Here is an 11,535-nt window from a genome sequence, read left to right as displayed (position 1 = left end):
AAGCTCACTTCAACTCATAGCCCTTGTATGCTTGCAATTGCATTGCAAATATGCTCTTAACACACCAGTCCCACTCAATGATTACTCCTTGCACCTTCTTATCTTTAATCAATTTCTGAAAACTCTTCTTCAATTTTGTATCCTTGCTACTGTGAGCTACGAGAATCACTTGTTCCTCATCATCTCTGGACAGGATTAACGACTTTTCCAAGGCAGCTGCTGTCGCGTTTCCATTAATGGCCTGAGCTTTGTTCAAGCCATGGTCCTTCAAGATTCTTGAAATGACATCAAAGCCACCATTCAAATTGCTTGAGAGATTCAAACTCAATTCCCTGAATAAAATGCCATGTAGGTCAGATTGAAGGAGTTTTTGAAGTCCATCTGACTGTTTGGGAAGCCCAAGCTCCGTGTTAATATCCTTAATGGGCACGAACTTATCCAAGGAATAATGATCTATGTTGAACTCCATCGAAATCAGTTCTCTGCTGGCAGAAGAATCTCCAGAACATTTCTTGAGAATCTCTCCTAAATAGTTTGGGTGTACGATTTTCTCCACTTTACTCAAACTTCGCAAAAACTTCTCGGTTCTCAAGATCTTGGGAGCTATTAAAGTATTGATGGGGTACTTGTTCAGGAAATCTGAAAGCACTCTGATACCGAGAGACAAGAGCTTTGCAATATCTGCTTTGCTCAATGTTAAGTCCAGCTCACAACCTGTCATTATTGCGACTACCAGAGGTTGTTCCTGTGTTTTGCTTCCCGGTTCTTGAGTAGCTTTCTTAGGTTTTTTGGATGATTTACTTTCCAGTTCTTCCGAAGTGGTTCTTTTAGAAGGTGTTAAAGTTCCCTCCAATTCTTGCATGTAAGTTTTCATCTTTCTAGAGCTCTTCGACATTTCTTGGTACAGATTCAAATCTGACATGTCAGTGTGGAGCTTCATGGCCGCTTTTTTGGCAGCTGATCTACCCTCTCTTGGTTTTATACCATTGTCATCAATAGCATTTAAATCTGGTGTCTTCGTACTTTCCTGTTGTGGGGTTTTCTTTAAACCATTGTTATCCGATTTATCCACAATATCATCAATAGACTCTTGGCTTTTGGGATTTTCGGTGTTGACCTTTACTGCCTCTGGGGCGCTAGCCGGTTCCACAAGCTCTTCCTTCTTTCCCATTTCTTGGGAGTTTTCATCCTCGCTGTCGCCGATATCGGCAGCCTCGGACTTCTCTTCTTCGACCTCCCATTTCCTCACCACCGTTTCATCTAGTTTTGTCCTGCCTAGCAATGCTTCTACGCCATCCTTACCATTTCCAAGGAATTGGTACTTCGGATCTGAAGCGTCCAATAGCTCCCACTTGGAGTAACACTCTTCGAGCCATAAATGATTAACAATTTTGACCTTTTGTTCCCCGTTCAGATCCAACCATTTGAACTTTGCCGTGTCATATTTTTTACCTTCTGCCTTAGCTGCCACTAAGTAGTGGTTCTCTTTAGTCATGGTCTTTGTGAAATTACCCCCCAAGGTGGTGATTAATTTTGAAAGGTAGGTTCTGGCATCTCCGCTATAGTTGGTGACGGAAATATCCAAATCTTTGAAGGCTGGCAACAGCTGAAGTGGAAGTGGGTAATGAAGCAAGTTTGAGTTCTTGGGCAACACCCATTTTTCGGTCACAATAATGCCATACAACCAGTTGATGTTACCCACAATGATTCGTTTGGATCGACAGCTATGGTGATAAGCATTTCCTGACCGGTATTTTCCTATATACACATCAACGGTCTCGATATCAAATCTTGGGGATACTTTCCCCCCATGGTTTTCGATCAATGTCTTGATCGAACCAGTCAATCTTTCTGACAAGTTATAGTCTGGGGCAATATAAAAAGATTTCTCCTGGAAGAATTTAGAGCTGAACTGGGTTCCAACGGGCAAGTCTTCGTGGCTAATCAAAAGATTCAAATCAGGGGTCGAATACTCCCACTTCTGTTTTTCCTTGGATGTCAAAAGATATGGAGTTTCATCCAACTTGTTGCCCATGGTCAAGCAGTGGTCCACCCAGTGGGGCATCACGATCTTGATGTCTAGCAGCTCCTCTTGGGGCCCGTTCACAGCACTGTAGGCGATGATACTCTTCTCATTGGTGAGGTCCAACGCAATCAAATGGGTGGTGTAGCGGGTCAACGCGTCCAAATAGCTCCCACCAAAGGCACTGACGGCTCCGTAGATCACCTCCTTGTCTCCCTCTGGCAAATTGTCTGCCACGCATACAAAGCAGTCCTTCAAAAAGAGCTTTGGGTCTGGGTTGTAGAGTTTGGGATTGAGGGTTCGTTTGGCAGCGATAGACTCGTACACCCATTTTGGTGTCGTTATGGGGATCATGGCACTTCTGGCCAAGTCGTATTCGATGAACTCGACGCTGTCGGTGATAATATGGGTGATTAGACCAGATTTGTTGCTGGACGAGGAGACACCATCTTTGTCAATATGCTCTAGGAAGTTGGTGCTGTTTTCGTAGTCGTATTTGACGATAACTTTGGCCCCAGAAGATTCAAGAAGATCCTTCACTTCCAGGAGTGGAAATGCGTCTGACTGGATAACTAGAAATACCGAACCTTGCCACATATGAATGATGATGGAATCGTGTTGATGGCACGCGTTTACGCGTAGTGTTTGATCACGTGAAGTTGATTTCTGGCGATGGAGGCCATCAGTCACTAGGGAGCCAATCGGGACTCAAGGAAGAAGAGAGTGGCTTCGATACATCAGCACGATCTGTGGCATTACCAAAATAATCAATTGTATTCATATTCTGTGGCGTTCAAACGTAGGCACTTTTTCGATTCGGATTTCGCAGCCAGTATGGAAATTGGAACTGGGAGTCGCTACTACAACGCTTCAAGATTCAAAGTAGAGGTTTGGTAGCTGAGTGAAGTAATGAATAATGCGATTTAACTGGAGTCTTTCCCTTTGAAAGTAGCAATTGCTAACGATACCAATCAACGAGTATCATATCAACGAGTATTTGGAGACTAAAACATTTCCGAATCCTGGCCCATTCTGCTTAATTTGACTACTCGCCATACAGAAATGAGAAGAGCACCACATAGAAATCGCTTGTTCGAATACATGTTACTCAATTTTAATGGCGTGAAGTACGCATTGTGGTGCTATCTAAACTTTCTCTACTTGAGGTTCGAAGATACAATAATCAATGGACTGCTTCTGAGCAATCGGAAATCATGATCCACCAACAAGAACACAGCAAGCTTTCTCGCACTAACACAGACGATAATGTGCCTTTTCTACATCCAGTAAACTGGCCAGTTCTTAGCAATGTATATTATCTAAAGGTAAATCAATGAAAATGAAAGGAAACAAACGTGACGGGTGTCAATGCAGATTTTAACGAATTATTGGATCTGAAGATTTAAGCATGTAAGACGAATCATTAGGAAGTGAAGGAAAAGTTCATGACTTAAGGAAATGACTGGCTCTATTATGATGAATGGTTCGTAAGGACTAATTGATGTGGACATTAGGATATATGGAGGGATCCCCCTGATTACTCTTTGGAAACTGGTTCCTCGAGGGTGATTCTGTGTGTGGATAACCTCTCATCAAATAAGTCCTTGCCCTCGGAATGGAATTTCTTTGCCCAGCTACGACATAAAATACTAGCTTTCATGAACTTTCTTGTGGCATATTTCTTGAAAAACTCGTCGTGTTCGACGGGCGATATTAAGTATTGGAAAATCAACTCCGCACACACCTTCATATCATTGACGCGGTATCCGCCTGAATAGTGTATCAAGTTACCATTCCACACGGGAGACTTTCCCAATATTAATCTTGCCAAGTACATGGCCGAAGCACAGCATAACGAGGGCTTGAGACCAATGAACCTGTAATCTATAGCTGTTATTTCCAACAAGTATTTACCCAAGGTTCTGGACTGGACGTCGTAGTCATCGGCCTTGGAGATTCTTCTCAAGAAGTTCATCGGATTGGGGTAATTAAGATCGAAATTAAGGATAGTGAGAATGTACTTTTCGGCTTGGAGAATCTCTTCCTCGGTGTATGAGCCGTCTGTGAAATATGCGTAGTTTTTGACCGAGGGGGAGAACACCTCCTCGTATTTGGCGGCGATGAATAAAGATCCGGTGGCCAACAACTGGAGCTTGTCGATCTGGACCACCTCCAAGGACATGAATCTGTCCATCAAGTTGATGGCCAAAAACAAGCTTTCCGGCAACAACCGGAAGCGCAAGTGCATTTCGACGAGCCAGTCCACCAAAATGGACCGCATCTTGGGCTTGAGGTGCTTCTGCTTGTAGAGATACTGGGAGTCGGGCAACATGCGCAGTTCCAACTCGTAGAAGTAGTGGAAGATGTCAGAGACGTACTCACTGGCCATCAACGGGTCGTCCAAGTCCTCCTCGTCGAGGTCCTGCCATTCGTAGTCGATGAGACGCGATTTCTTGTGGGTGGTGGTGGACGACGAGTGGAGCTTTTCCACCAAGTTGGTGGACGACTCGGTGGCCTGTCTCTTCTGGGGCAATCGCGAGGGCACGGCCAATGCAGAGGGTTGGAGTTTGGATGCTGGGGGAGGGTCGGAGTCGGAGGACGTGTGCGAGGTGGGCTTGTCGTCGGATGCTAGGGAGGGTTGTTGGGGGTGTTGTTGCAGGTTGGGGAGGGCGTTTGTGCGCTGCTGTAACGGAGCGTGGTCGCCTCCCAACGGACGTCTTTTGGGGGCCTGTTTGGCGCCAGCTGCTCCGTACTGGTTGGAGACGTCGCCCAAGTACTGGCGGGCAGGCACTGGGGGCACGCTGGCGGAGGCAGCGTCGCTGGCAGCGTCGTCGTCCACGGAAGGCACAGGCACCAAGCCCTTGGACCGGGTTAGTCTGTAGTCGTTTTCGTTGGTGATGGTTTGCGGCATCAGGGTGGTGGAACTAGCCGGGTGCTGGGGTGGAGGTGCTGGTGGTGGTGTTGGTGGTGGTGGTGGAGTAGATGCCAAAAGGAGTGGATAGTTGATGAGGAACACTCGTCTGTGTGGAGGCCAGGGAGTGTTTTGTGGGAGCAGCTTTGTGCGATTTGGCGACGGTGCTATTTCAGGGCATGCCAATTGCGGTGGTTGCGACGGTGTCAGGAGCAGCTACAATACAAGCAATTCCATAACAAAGTGGCTTTGTGGTGTTGTTAATTTACTGGAAGTAGGGAGATGGGCGCGAGAAAAGAGAAAGAAAAGAGAAAGAAAAGATGGGCGCGCAACGGGTGGGGGACTGGGGCTAGTGCGAGCGGTGGGAATGGAGGTGGTGTTGGGTGGTGGGGCTTCGTGGCTACTGGAGGAGGCTACTGGTGGCTGGCTACTGGTGGCTGGCTACTGGTGGCTGGCTATTGGTGGTGGCTAGCGTTGGTGGTGGCAGCTGTGCCCGTGGTACTGTCTCTCGTTACTGTGGTACTGTTTCGTACCATCCTCTGATCTTCGAGGCATGCGAGCGCGCAGTGTTTATTTTTCCCGTTGGGGATGGAGAGACGTAACCAGATGAAACGGCCCAACCAGTCATGCGTGGAAGCACAGATCCACGGTGGCATCGCTTGGCTCTGGTGGAAACAATGGCTGGTCCAAGACTGGTGCCAGCCTGGTGTAAGTGTAGCCACCGCGACGGTTGCGGCAGTTACTGGTCGCTGCGGCAGTTACTGAGCCTGGTCGCTGGAGCTACTGCGCGCACTGCGAAATAGCGGCCAAAATAGCGGCCGCGACGCGACCGCCGGCTCGCCTAGCGCGCTCACAATGCGTGAATCGGAATGACGTATTTTAGATCTAACTAAACACTCCACTGGTACTCCCCCATAAGGTTTAGCGTGTCGTTGCGAACGCTGGAGCATCGCGGACAGGCGCTGGCAGGAGCCCCCAACCGTTGCGAGGCCTCGAGAAACACCTCGTCCGACTGCGCACCTCCACTACCGGCACTACTACTACCACCATCACCACCACCACCACAGCGGCAGGCAGTCTCTGCGTGGGGGACTCCGTCGCTACTGGCGTGAGGGACTTCGCGGTCCATGAATCGCGCCAACAACTGGTTGTTGACGTCCACTGCGGCAGTGAGCCGCCCTAGCTGCGCGTCGCCCTGGTGCGGTTGCATTTTGCCCACTAACTGGTGCAACACCGCCACGAGCGGAGACTCTGGCACGGGAGGTGCTGCTTCTGGCACGGTGGGCGCTGCTTCTGGCGCGGTGGGCGCTGTTTCTGGCGCGGTGGGCGCTGTTTCTGGCGCGGTGGGAGCTGCTTCTGGCACGGCAGGCGCTGCTTGCGGCTGGTGGTGTGATGTGTTTGCGGAAATGTACTGGGCCAACCTACGCACGAGCTCGTGCTCGCTCTCGTGGCGCAAGAAGTGCGCGATGAGCAGGGCGAGCGACGCCAGTGAAGTTGTAGATGAAATTGTGCTTGATGAAGGAATTGTAGATGGGGGATTCGTGGCTGGTGGTGCTGATGATGCTGATGGTGGTACACTCCTCTCTGGTGGTGCACTCCCTAGTGGGGACTGATTCCTCTCATGTCCCACACTGTCTAGTCTACCGCGAATCTTGTTCATTTCCTCGCGCATCACCTCCACCTCCCGCTCGAGCTCGCTCGACCGGTTCTTGTACTTGATCAACTTCTCCCGCAACAACTGGTTCTCCTTCCCCACCTGAGCATTGATCTGTGGTACCTGCTGCCCGAGCTTGCGGGTCAACTGGGCGTTATCTTCCCGCAATCGCGAGTTCTCCTCCTCGAGCCGCGAGTTCTGCGTCTTGAGCCTGCCCATGGCTGCGTCCGCCTGTACGCGCTCGTGGGCATGCTTGTCGCCGGCTCTGTCTCGTTCACCTTTTAATGCTCTGTTTTCGCTTTTCACTGCTTCCAACGACTTGATGATCTTGGCCAAGGACGAGCCAAGCAATTGCGAGTACTTCTCGCCCTCCTTGTTGTTCAGCACCGACGCAGGCACGTTGTTGATGAGTTTGTGCGTTTCCTTGATCACCAACTCTGTCTTGTCGAACTCCTCGAGTCCTGCCGTCTCTGGCTCTCCCTGGGCCTTGTTTCCCGCCAAAAACCTCTCGATTTTATGCTCTATGCTGTCGTAGCTCGGCGAATCCTCAAGATCCAACCGCGACCAGTCGAGGTCCGGTCGCTTCTTCTTGACAGGACTGTCTAGATTGCCAGATCTAGCACGGAAAATGTGGTCCTGGTAGTCGTTTTTGAGCTTCTTGGTAGGCGAGAGCCTCAACGGACTGCTGGTCTTGAATGGCGACTGGGTGATCGACTGGGAACGCCGTATTTCGATGGAGTCGTCCTCGAGCATGTCGTACATCTCCGACAACTGGTGGTTCAGCTCGCCGGAAATCGAGTATAGACTGAGGTTGTCGTCATGGGTGGACTGGTAGTTGCTGAGCAAGTCCTGTGTGGAGTCCATTGCCATGGTGCTGGGGGTGCTAGATCGATCTCTCTGGTCAGTGTTTGTGTGGAGCCGTTTGTTTGTGGACGCGTGTCGCGTCAAGATGCGATGTCGCGCGACATCGGGACCCTATGCATGGCTTCAGAAACGAACCTGCAGAACATGTGACAGCTGATAGTGTGCGGACAACAGTAGTCAGACACCAGGGAGCACCGGTGCCTTGGAAGGACTGTAGCTAGACTATGGCTAGTTCCCCAGGCGTAACCAGCAATTCCGAGCTTTCTGGCTCCCGAATGCCGCTGTTGGATCTCCCTCCGTACACCTGATGATAAGACATCTGGTAACCTGCAGATCCCCTGCCCTCGATCTTGACACCTCTGCCGCGCACGACCCGAGCTAATAAAAGCCCGTGCTCCTCCGAAGAACTGTAACTTCACCCATCCAGAATGTCCTCTACCCAACAAGAAATCGCCGAATTGGCCAAAGAATTGAAGGCCAACCTCAAGCAGATCCCCGACTTCCCTTCGCCAGGGATCTTATTCGAAGATTTCTTGCCCATCTTCACCAAACCAGACTTGTTCCAAAAGTTGGTCAACGCCTTCAAGTTGCACGTTGGCGACCAAAAGGTTGACTACGTGGTGGGTTTGGAAAGCAGAGGCTTCTTGTTCGGTCCTACCTTGGCCTTGGCCTTGAATGCCGGCTTTGTTCCCGTCAGAAAGCCAGGAAAGTTGCCAGGAGATGTCCACCAGGTCGAGTTCCAAAAGGAGTACGGTTCCGACAAGTTCGAGATGCAAAAGGGGGTTATCCCAGAAGGTGCTAAGGTCTTGATTGTCGACGACATCTTGGCCACCGGTGGCAGTGCCTACGGTGCTGGTGAACTTGTCAAGTTGAATAAGGGTGACATTGTGGAGTACCTCTTCGTTTTGGAGTTGGACTTCTTGAAGGGCAGAGACAGATTGGGCAAGCCAGTCTTCACCCTCTTGAGTGGACAACCCGAGAAGTTGTCCAACTAGGTTAGATAGCATCCTATTTAATAAGTACACAAACTACTGAAAGTAGCCATAGTGACGATGGTGTCAGATTCTTCCAGCCGACGAGATTTCCAGACCCAGCTGGTCATCTTTCTCCATACTCTAGTCTCTCGATACTTTGTAATCACGCACTTGATCTTACGCTGTCTAGACTGCCCAGGGCCTACGAGCACTACGTATCACAATCATATATTCATAAACCGTTAACCACTCTTGAAGATTAAAAATGCCAATTCTCCAATATAGAAGTAAATGAAGTATCCCTGTTCGTGGGTGACATAGCTGCCAAAGCTCTTGCCCACGATAACATGCCAGGTAGGGCCGTACAACTGGTCCAATTCCTTCTTGAGGAAGGTGGCAATGTCCTTCTCGACTTTGTATGTGGTGGCCTGCAACGACAATTCAAACACTTTGGTTTGTATTTCTTCAGGAAGATCGGATGCTTTCAATATGGCTGTGGGGACCGAGGCTCCAGAGGCAAGCCTGGGGCCAGAAGGGTCCATCAGTTAGTATTTGGTGCGGGTGGGATGGCTGTTCGGGTGTACTTACGGGTCTTTTGCAAGTCAGACATGCTGGTGTGTAGTATGGAGTGGAAGGAGGTGGTGTGTCGCTCGTGTAGGCAATTTGCATCAACGGAAAATGTCGGCCAGTGCTTACGTAAGCAGGTATGGGTACCACCACTGGAGTCTGGGGCTCTAGCATGCTGGAAAATCGCCAAATGTGTATTCCAGGCAAGCGGTCTCCTGCTACTCAACGAACATCTTACTGCCATTCAGCGTACAAATGATCAACTACGGTCTCGCAAGTATGTACCTGATATTATAATATATTGTGCATAAATATATCTCTGGTTCAAAATGGGATAGTCTGGCTACCCCTTTGGCTTACATTGCGACGGACGCGGTCATATGATTCCGCTACTAGAGCTTCTCGTACTTCAACTTGTTGCCCAAAACGCCTCTTCTGAAGTCTTCCGCGCCCAAGGCACTGGTGTGGCCCCATGGCTTTTCGCGGTTTTCCCTGTCGATGGCGCCAGCAAAGCAGTTCAACCAGCCCTCACGGGAGAACTTCTTGTTGACAGCATCCAAGGTGTCGGGGTGGATCAAGTGGCTGTTCAACCCCACGTTGTCGAGAATGGTGGCGATCTGCAAGATCAACCCCAAGGTGGTGATGAACCCGCTCTCACCAAGGTCCTGGTGTCTGACAATGGCCTCTGCCACTGCGTCCGCGTAGTCCTTGTCGCCAGTCTCCTTCAACACCAAGTCGCGCGAAATGATTCCACCGTAGGTTTCGAACGACATCTTGGTGGCGTTCATGTTCTCGTCGGTGGTTCCGATGTCGTGGAGCAAGCTGGTGACGTAGATGACCTCGGTGTCGAGGTTCCATTCAGGGAATTGGTCCTTGATGATGGCGAGCGAGTACAAGTACACCCTCAACGAGTGGTTGAAAACTGGTGCTGGAAGCTTTTGCTGGGCGTACTTGTGGACAAAGCTAGCGAGCGGAGTCTGGGGAAGCTCGGTAGTGGTCTGTGCGGTAGGGGCCTTAGGGTTGGGGATGGCCTGGGCCACGTCTCTGGAGATCTTGACAAAGCCGTAGTGGGACATGATGGTCAATGGGTGGTCAATGGGTGGTCGATGGGTAATCAATGGCTGCACGGATTGTGGGAGCGCCAGGATTATATAGCGGGAGCTCGCTGCGGATTTAGGACGATTGCGGGGAGTGCCCCACCAAAATGTAGCCGGGGCTATTGCTGGCACGGAGTTGGTGCCACGGTGCGGCTGGCGGGGTCTGGTGGTGGTGGAGTTAAGCAGGGATATAACGTCCTATGGTGGAGTGCCAGCTGGACTGGTGGTGCTGGCGGTGCTGAACTGCACTGTGACTTCGCTACGGTGCTGATTTCTGTGCGGTGCTGACTTCGCTGCAGTTTTGACTTGCCTCTCGTGGCTCTGCCTGCACTGGAACTTCTGGCCCCACAAATGCAGCCGCGGTACGGGCTTTGGTTCATTTGTAAGCCTATTGTGCTGTTGCCGCGACCGCCAGCCGCTAGTGAGCTACCATCTGAATATCCGCTTACAAACCGAAGTTCGGCTAGATGGGCTAGCAATGATCTGCTTCGGCCTAGATCTGCCCCTCAACGGGCCGGACCATCGCTGGGCCTCGGATTGTGCCGGATGGCATGGATTTGCTTGACCTTTCGGTGGGAGTTAGACATGCCATCGTTGCAATCTATTTCATTTTCCATTTTCAACCCACACTCTGACTCTCCAAATTATTTTTCATCCGGGTTCACGGAAAATCCTCCCATTTCAAATCTGAAGGGAATTATTCTCTTCGTGATTATAGGCCAACTTCCGCACCCATGTTACCAATTTCTGGTGCCTCCTTGCAGCAAGCGCAATCGTCTTATTCAATGCGATTTTGCTCTCCACAAAATTGTAAAAAAGATATAGGAGAATAGTTGTTTTGCAATACTAAAATTTTGCAATGTAGACACTTGGATGGACAACGAGAGCCGTTAAAAAGCGTGCATTCTGGACAACTAGCACTGAAGCTTCTTCCCTGCGAGTTAACGTACTGTTTTCGATTGCTTCCACAACCCAGAACCCACTAGCACCATACCAGTATTTGTGTCGCTCCACGTGCAATTGTAGTTATCGGGTGTCGTTATGAAGATTGAGCCGGTGGAAAAAGGTGCAAAGAAACATTTCCAAACCTATTTTGGATGGGTGTTCCTGTTGTATTAATGTGTACTTGAGTAAGCCAAAAATGGCATCGTTTTGATTTTTGGTGCCTACTGGCCTGTCGTGTACTGGTGGGAGTCTCCGCTATATATTGACAAAAGTCTAGAAAACTACTAAGGTTGCATTTTCTCATTGATGGGATTCGGTTACAAAAGTACGGAGAATGCACCATGAGCCCCCGTAATTTTGCCAGACAAAAGTATCCAGTATAATTTAAACACGTAGAAACTGCGGAGCTCCTAGAAGGGCTGGAGCAATCCCACCTGGAAAAAGTACCAGGTTAACTGGAGTGCCAATTGAAGTTCAAGCCGCTTGATAGCGTAGATTTA

The 11,535-nt window shown here is 49.8% G+C and overlaps 6 protein-coding genes across 6 annotated transcripts; 1 reads left to right on the top strand and 5 right to left on the bottom strand.

The window, feature by feature from the left end:
• Positions 1 to 4: 4 nt before the first annotated feature.
• On the bottom strand, positions 5 to 2,620 carry ESC4 (Esc4p; the record flags this gene model as incomplete). The annotated part of the gene is made up of 1 exon (XM_020211270.1): positions 5 to 2,620. One exon carries the CDS (start codon positions 2,618 to 2,620, stop codon positions 5 to 7), a length of 2,616 nt encoding a protein of 871 aa, XP_020062245.1.
• Positions 2,621 to 3,560: 940 nt separating this feature from the next.
• Positions 3,561 to 4,934, bottom strand: CLB2 (B-type cyclin; the record flags this gene model as incomplete). Its single annotated transcript, XM_020210627.1, has 1 exon — positions 3,561 to 4,934. One exon carries the CDS (start codon positions 4,932 to 4,934, stop codon positions 3,561 to 3,563), a length of 1,374 nt encoding a protein of 457 aa, XP_020062244.1.
• Positions 4,935 to 5,650: 716 nt separating this feature from the next.
• On the bottom strand, positions 5,651 to 7,669 carry CANTADRAFT_326745 (uncharacterized protein). The gene has a single exon (XM_020208468.1). The coding sequence runs from the start codon at positions 7,456 to 7,458 to the stop codon at positions 5,824 to 5,826; it is 1,635 nt and encodes a 544-aa protein (XP_020062243.1). The 5' UTR covers positions 7,459 to 7,669; the 3' UTR covers positions 5,651 to 5,823.
• A 211-nt stretch (positions 7,670 to 7,880) lies between these two features.
• APT1 (adenine phosphoribosyltransferase) lies at positions 7,881 to 8,447 on the top strand (the record flags this gene model as incomplete). Its single annotated transcript, XM_020207022.1, has 1 exon — positions 7,881 to 8,447. One exon carries the CDS (start codon positions 7,881 to 7,883, stop codon positions 8,445 to 8,447), a length of 567 nt encoding a protein of 188 aa, XP_020062242.1.
• Positions 8,448 to 8,668: 221 nt separating this feature from the next.
• CANTADRAFT_92260 (dynein light chain) lies at positions 8,669 to 9,036 on the bottom strand (the record flags this gene model as incomplete). The annotated part of the gene is made up of 2 exons (XM_020211933.1): positions 8,669 to 8,919; positions 9,015 to 9,036. 2 exons carry the CDS (start codon positions 9,034 to 9,036, stop codon positions 8,669 to 8,671), a joined length of 273 nt encoding a protein of 90 aa, XP_020062241.1.
• Positions 9,037 to 9,385: 349 nt separating this feature from the next.
• CANTADRAFT_57220 (cyanamide hydratase) lies at positions 9,386 to 10,069 on the bottom strand (the record flags this gene model as incomplete). Its single annotated transcript, XM_020210670.1, has 1 exon — positions 9,386 to 10,069. The coding sequence occupies one exon, from the start codon at positions 10,067 to 10,069 to the stop codon at positions 9,386 to 9,388; it is 684 nt and encodes a 227-aa protein (XP_020062240.1).
• Positions 10,070 to 11,535: the final 1,466 nt, after the last annotated feature.

Source organism: Suhomyces tanzawaensis (genome assembly GCF_001661415.1).
Source record: "Suhomyces tanzawaensis NRRL Y-17324 unplaced genomic scaffold CANTAscaffold_8, whole genome shotgun sequence".
Classification (NCBI taxonomy): Eukaryota; Fungi; Ascomycota; class Pichiomycetes; order Serinales; family Debaryomycetaceae; genus Suhomyces; species Suhomyces tanzawaensis.
The sequence above is the reverse complement of the archived record's forward strand: the minus strand, read 5'-3'. Positions and strand labels throughout refer to the sequence as shown.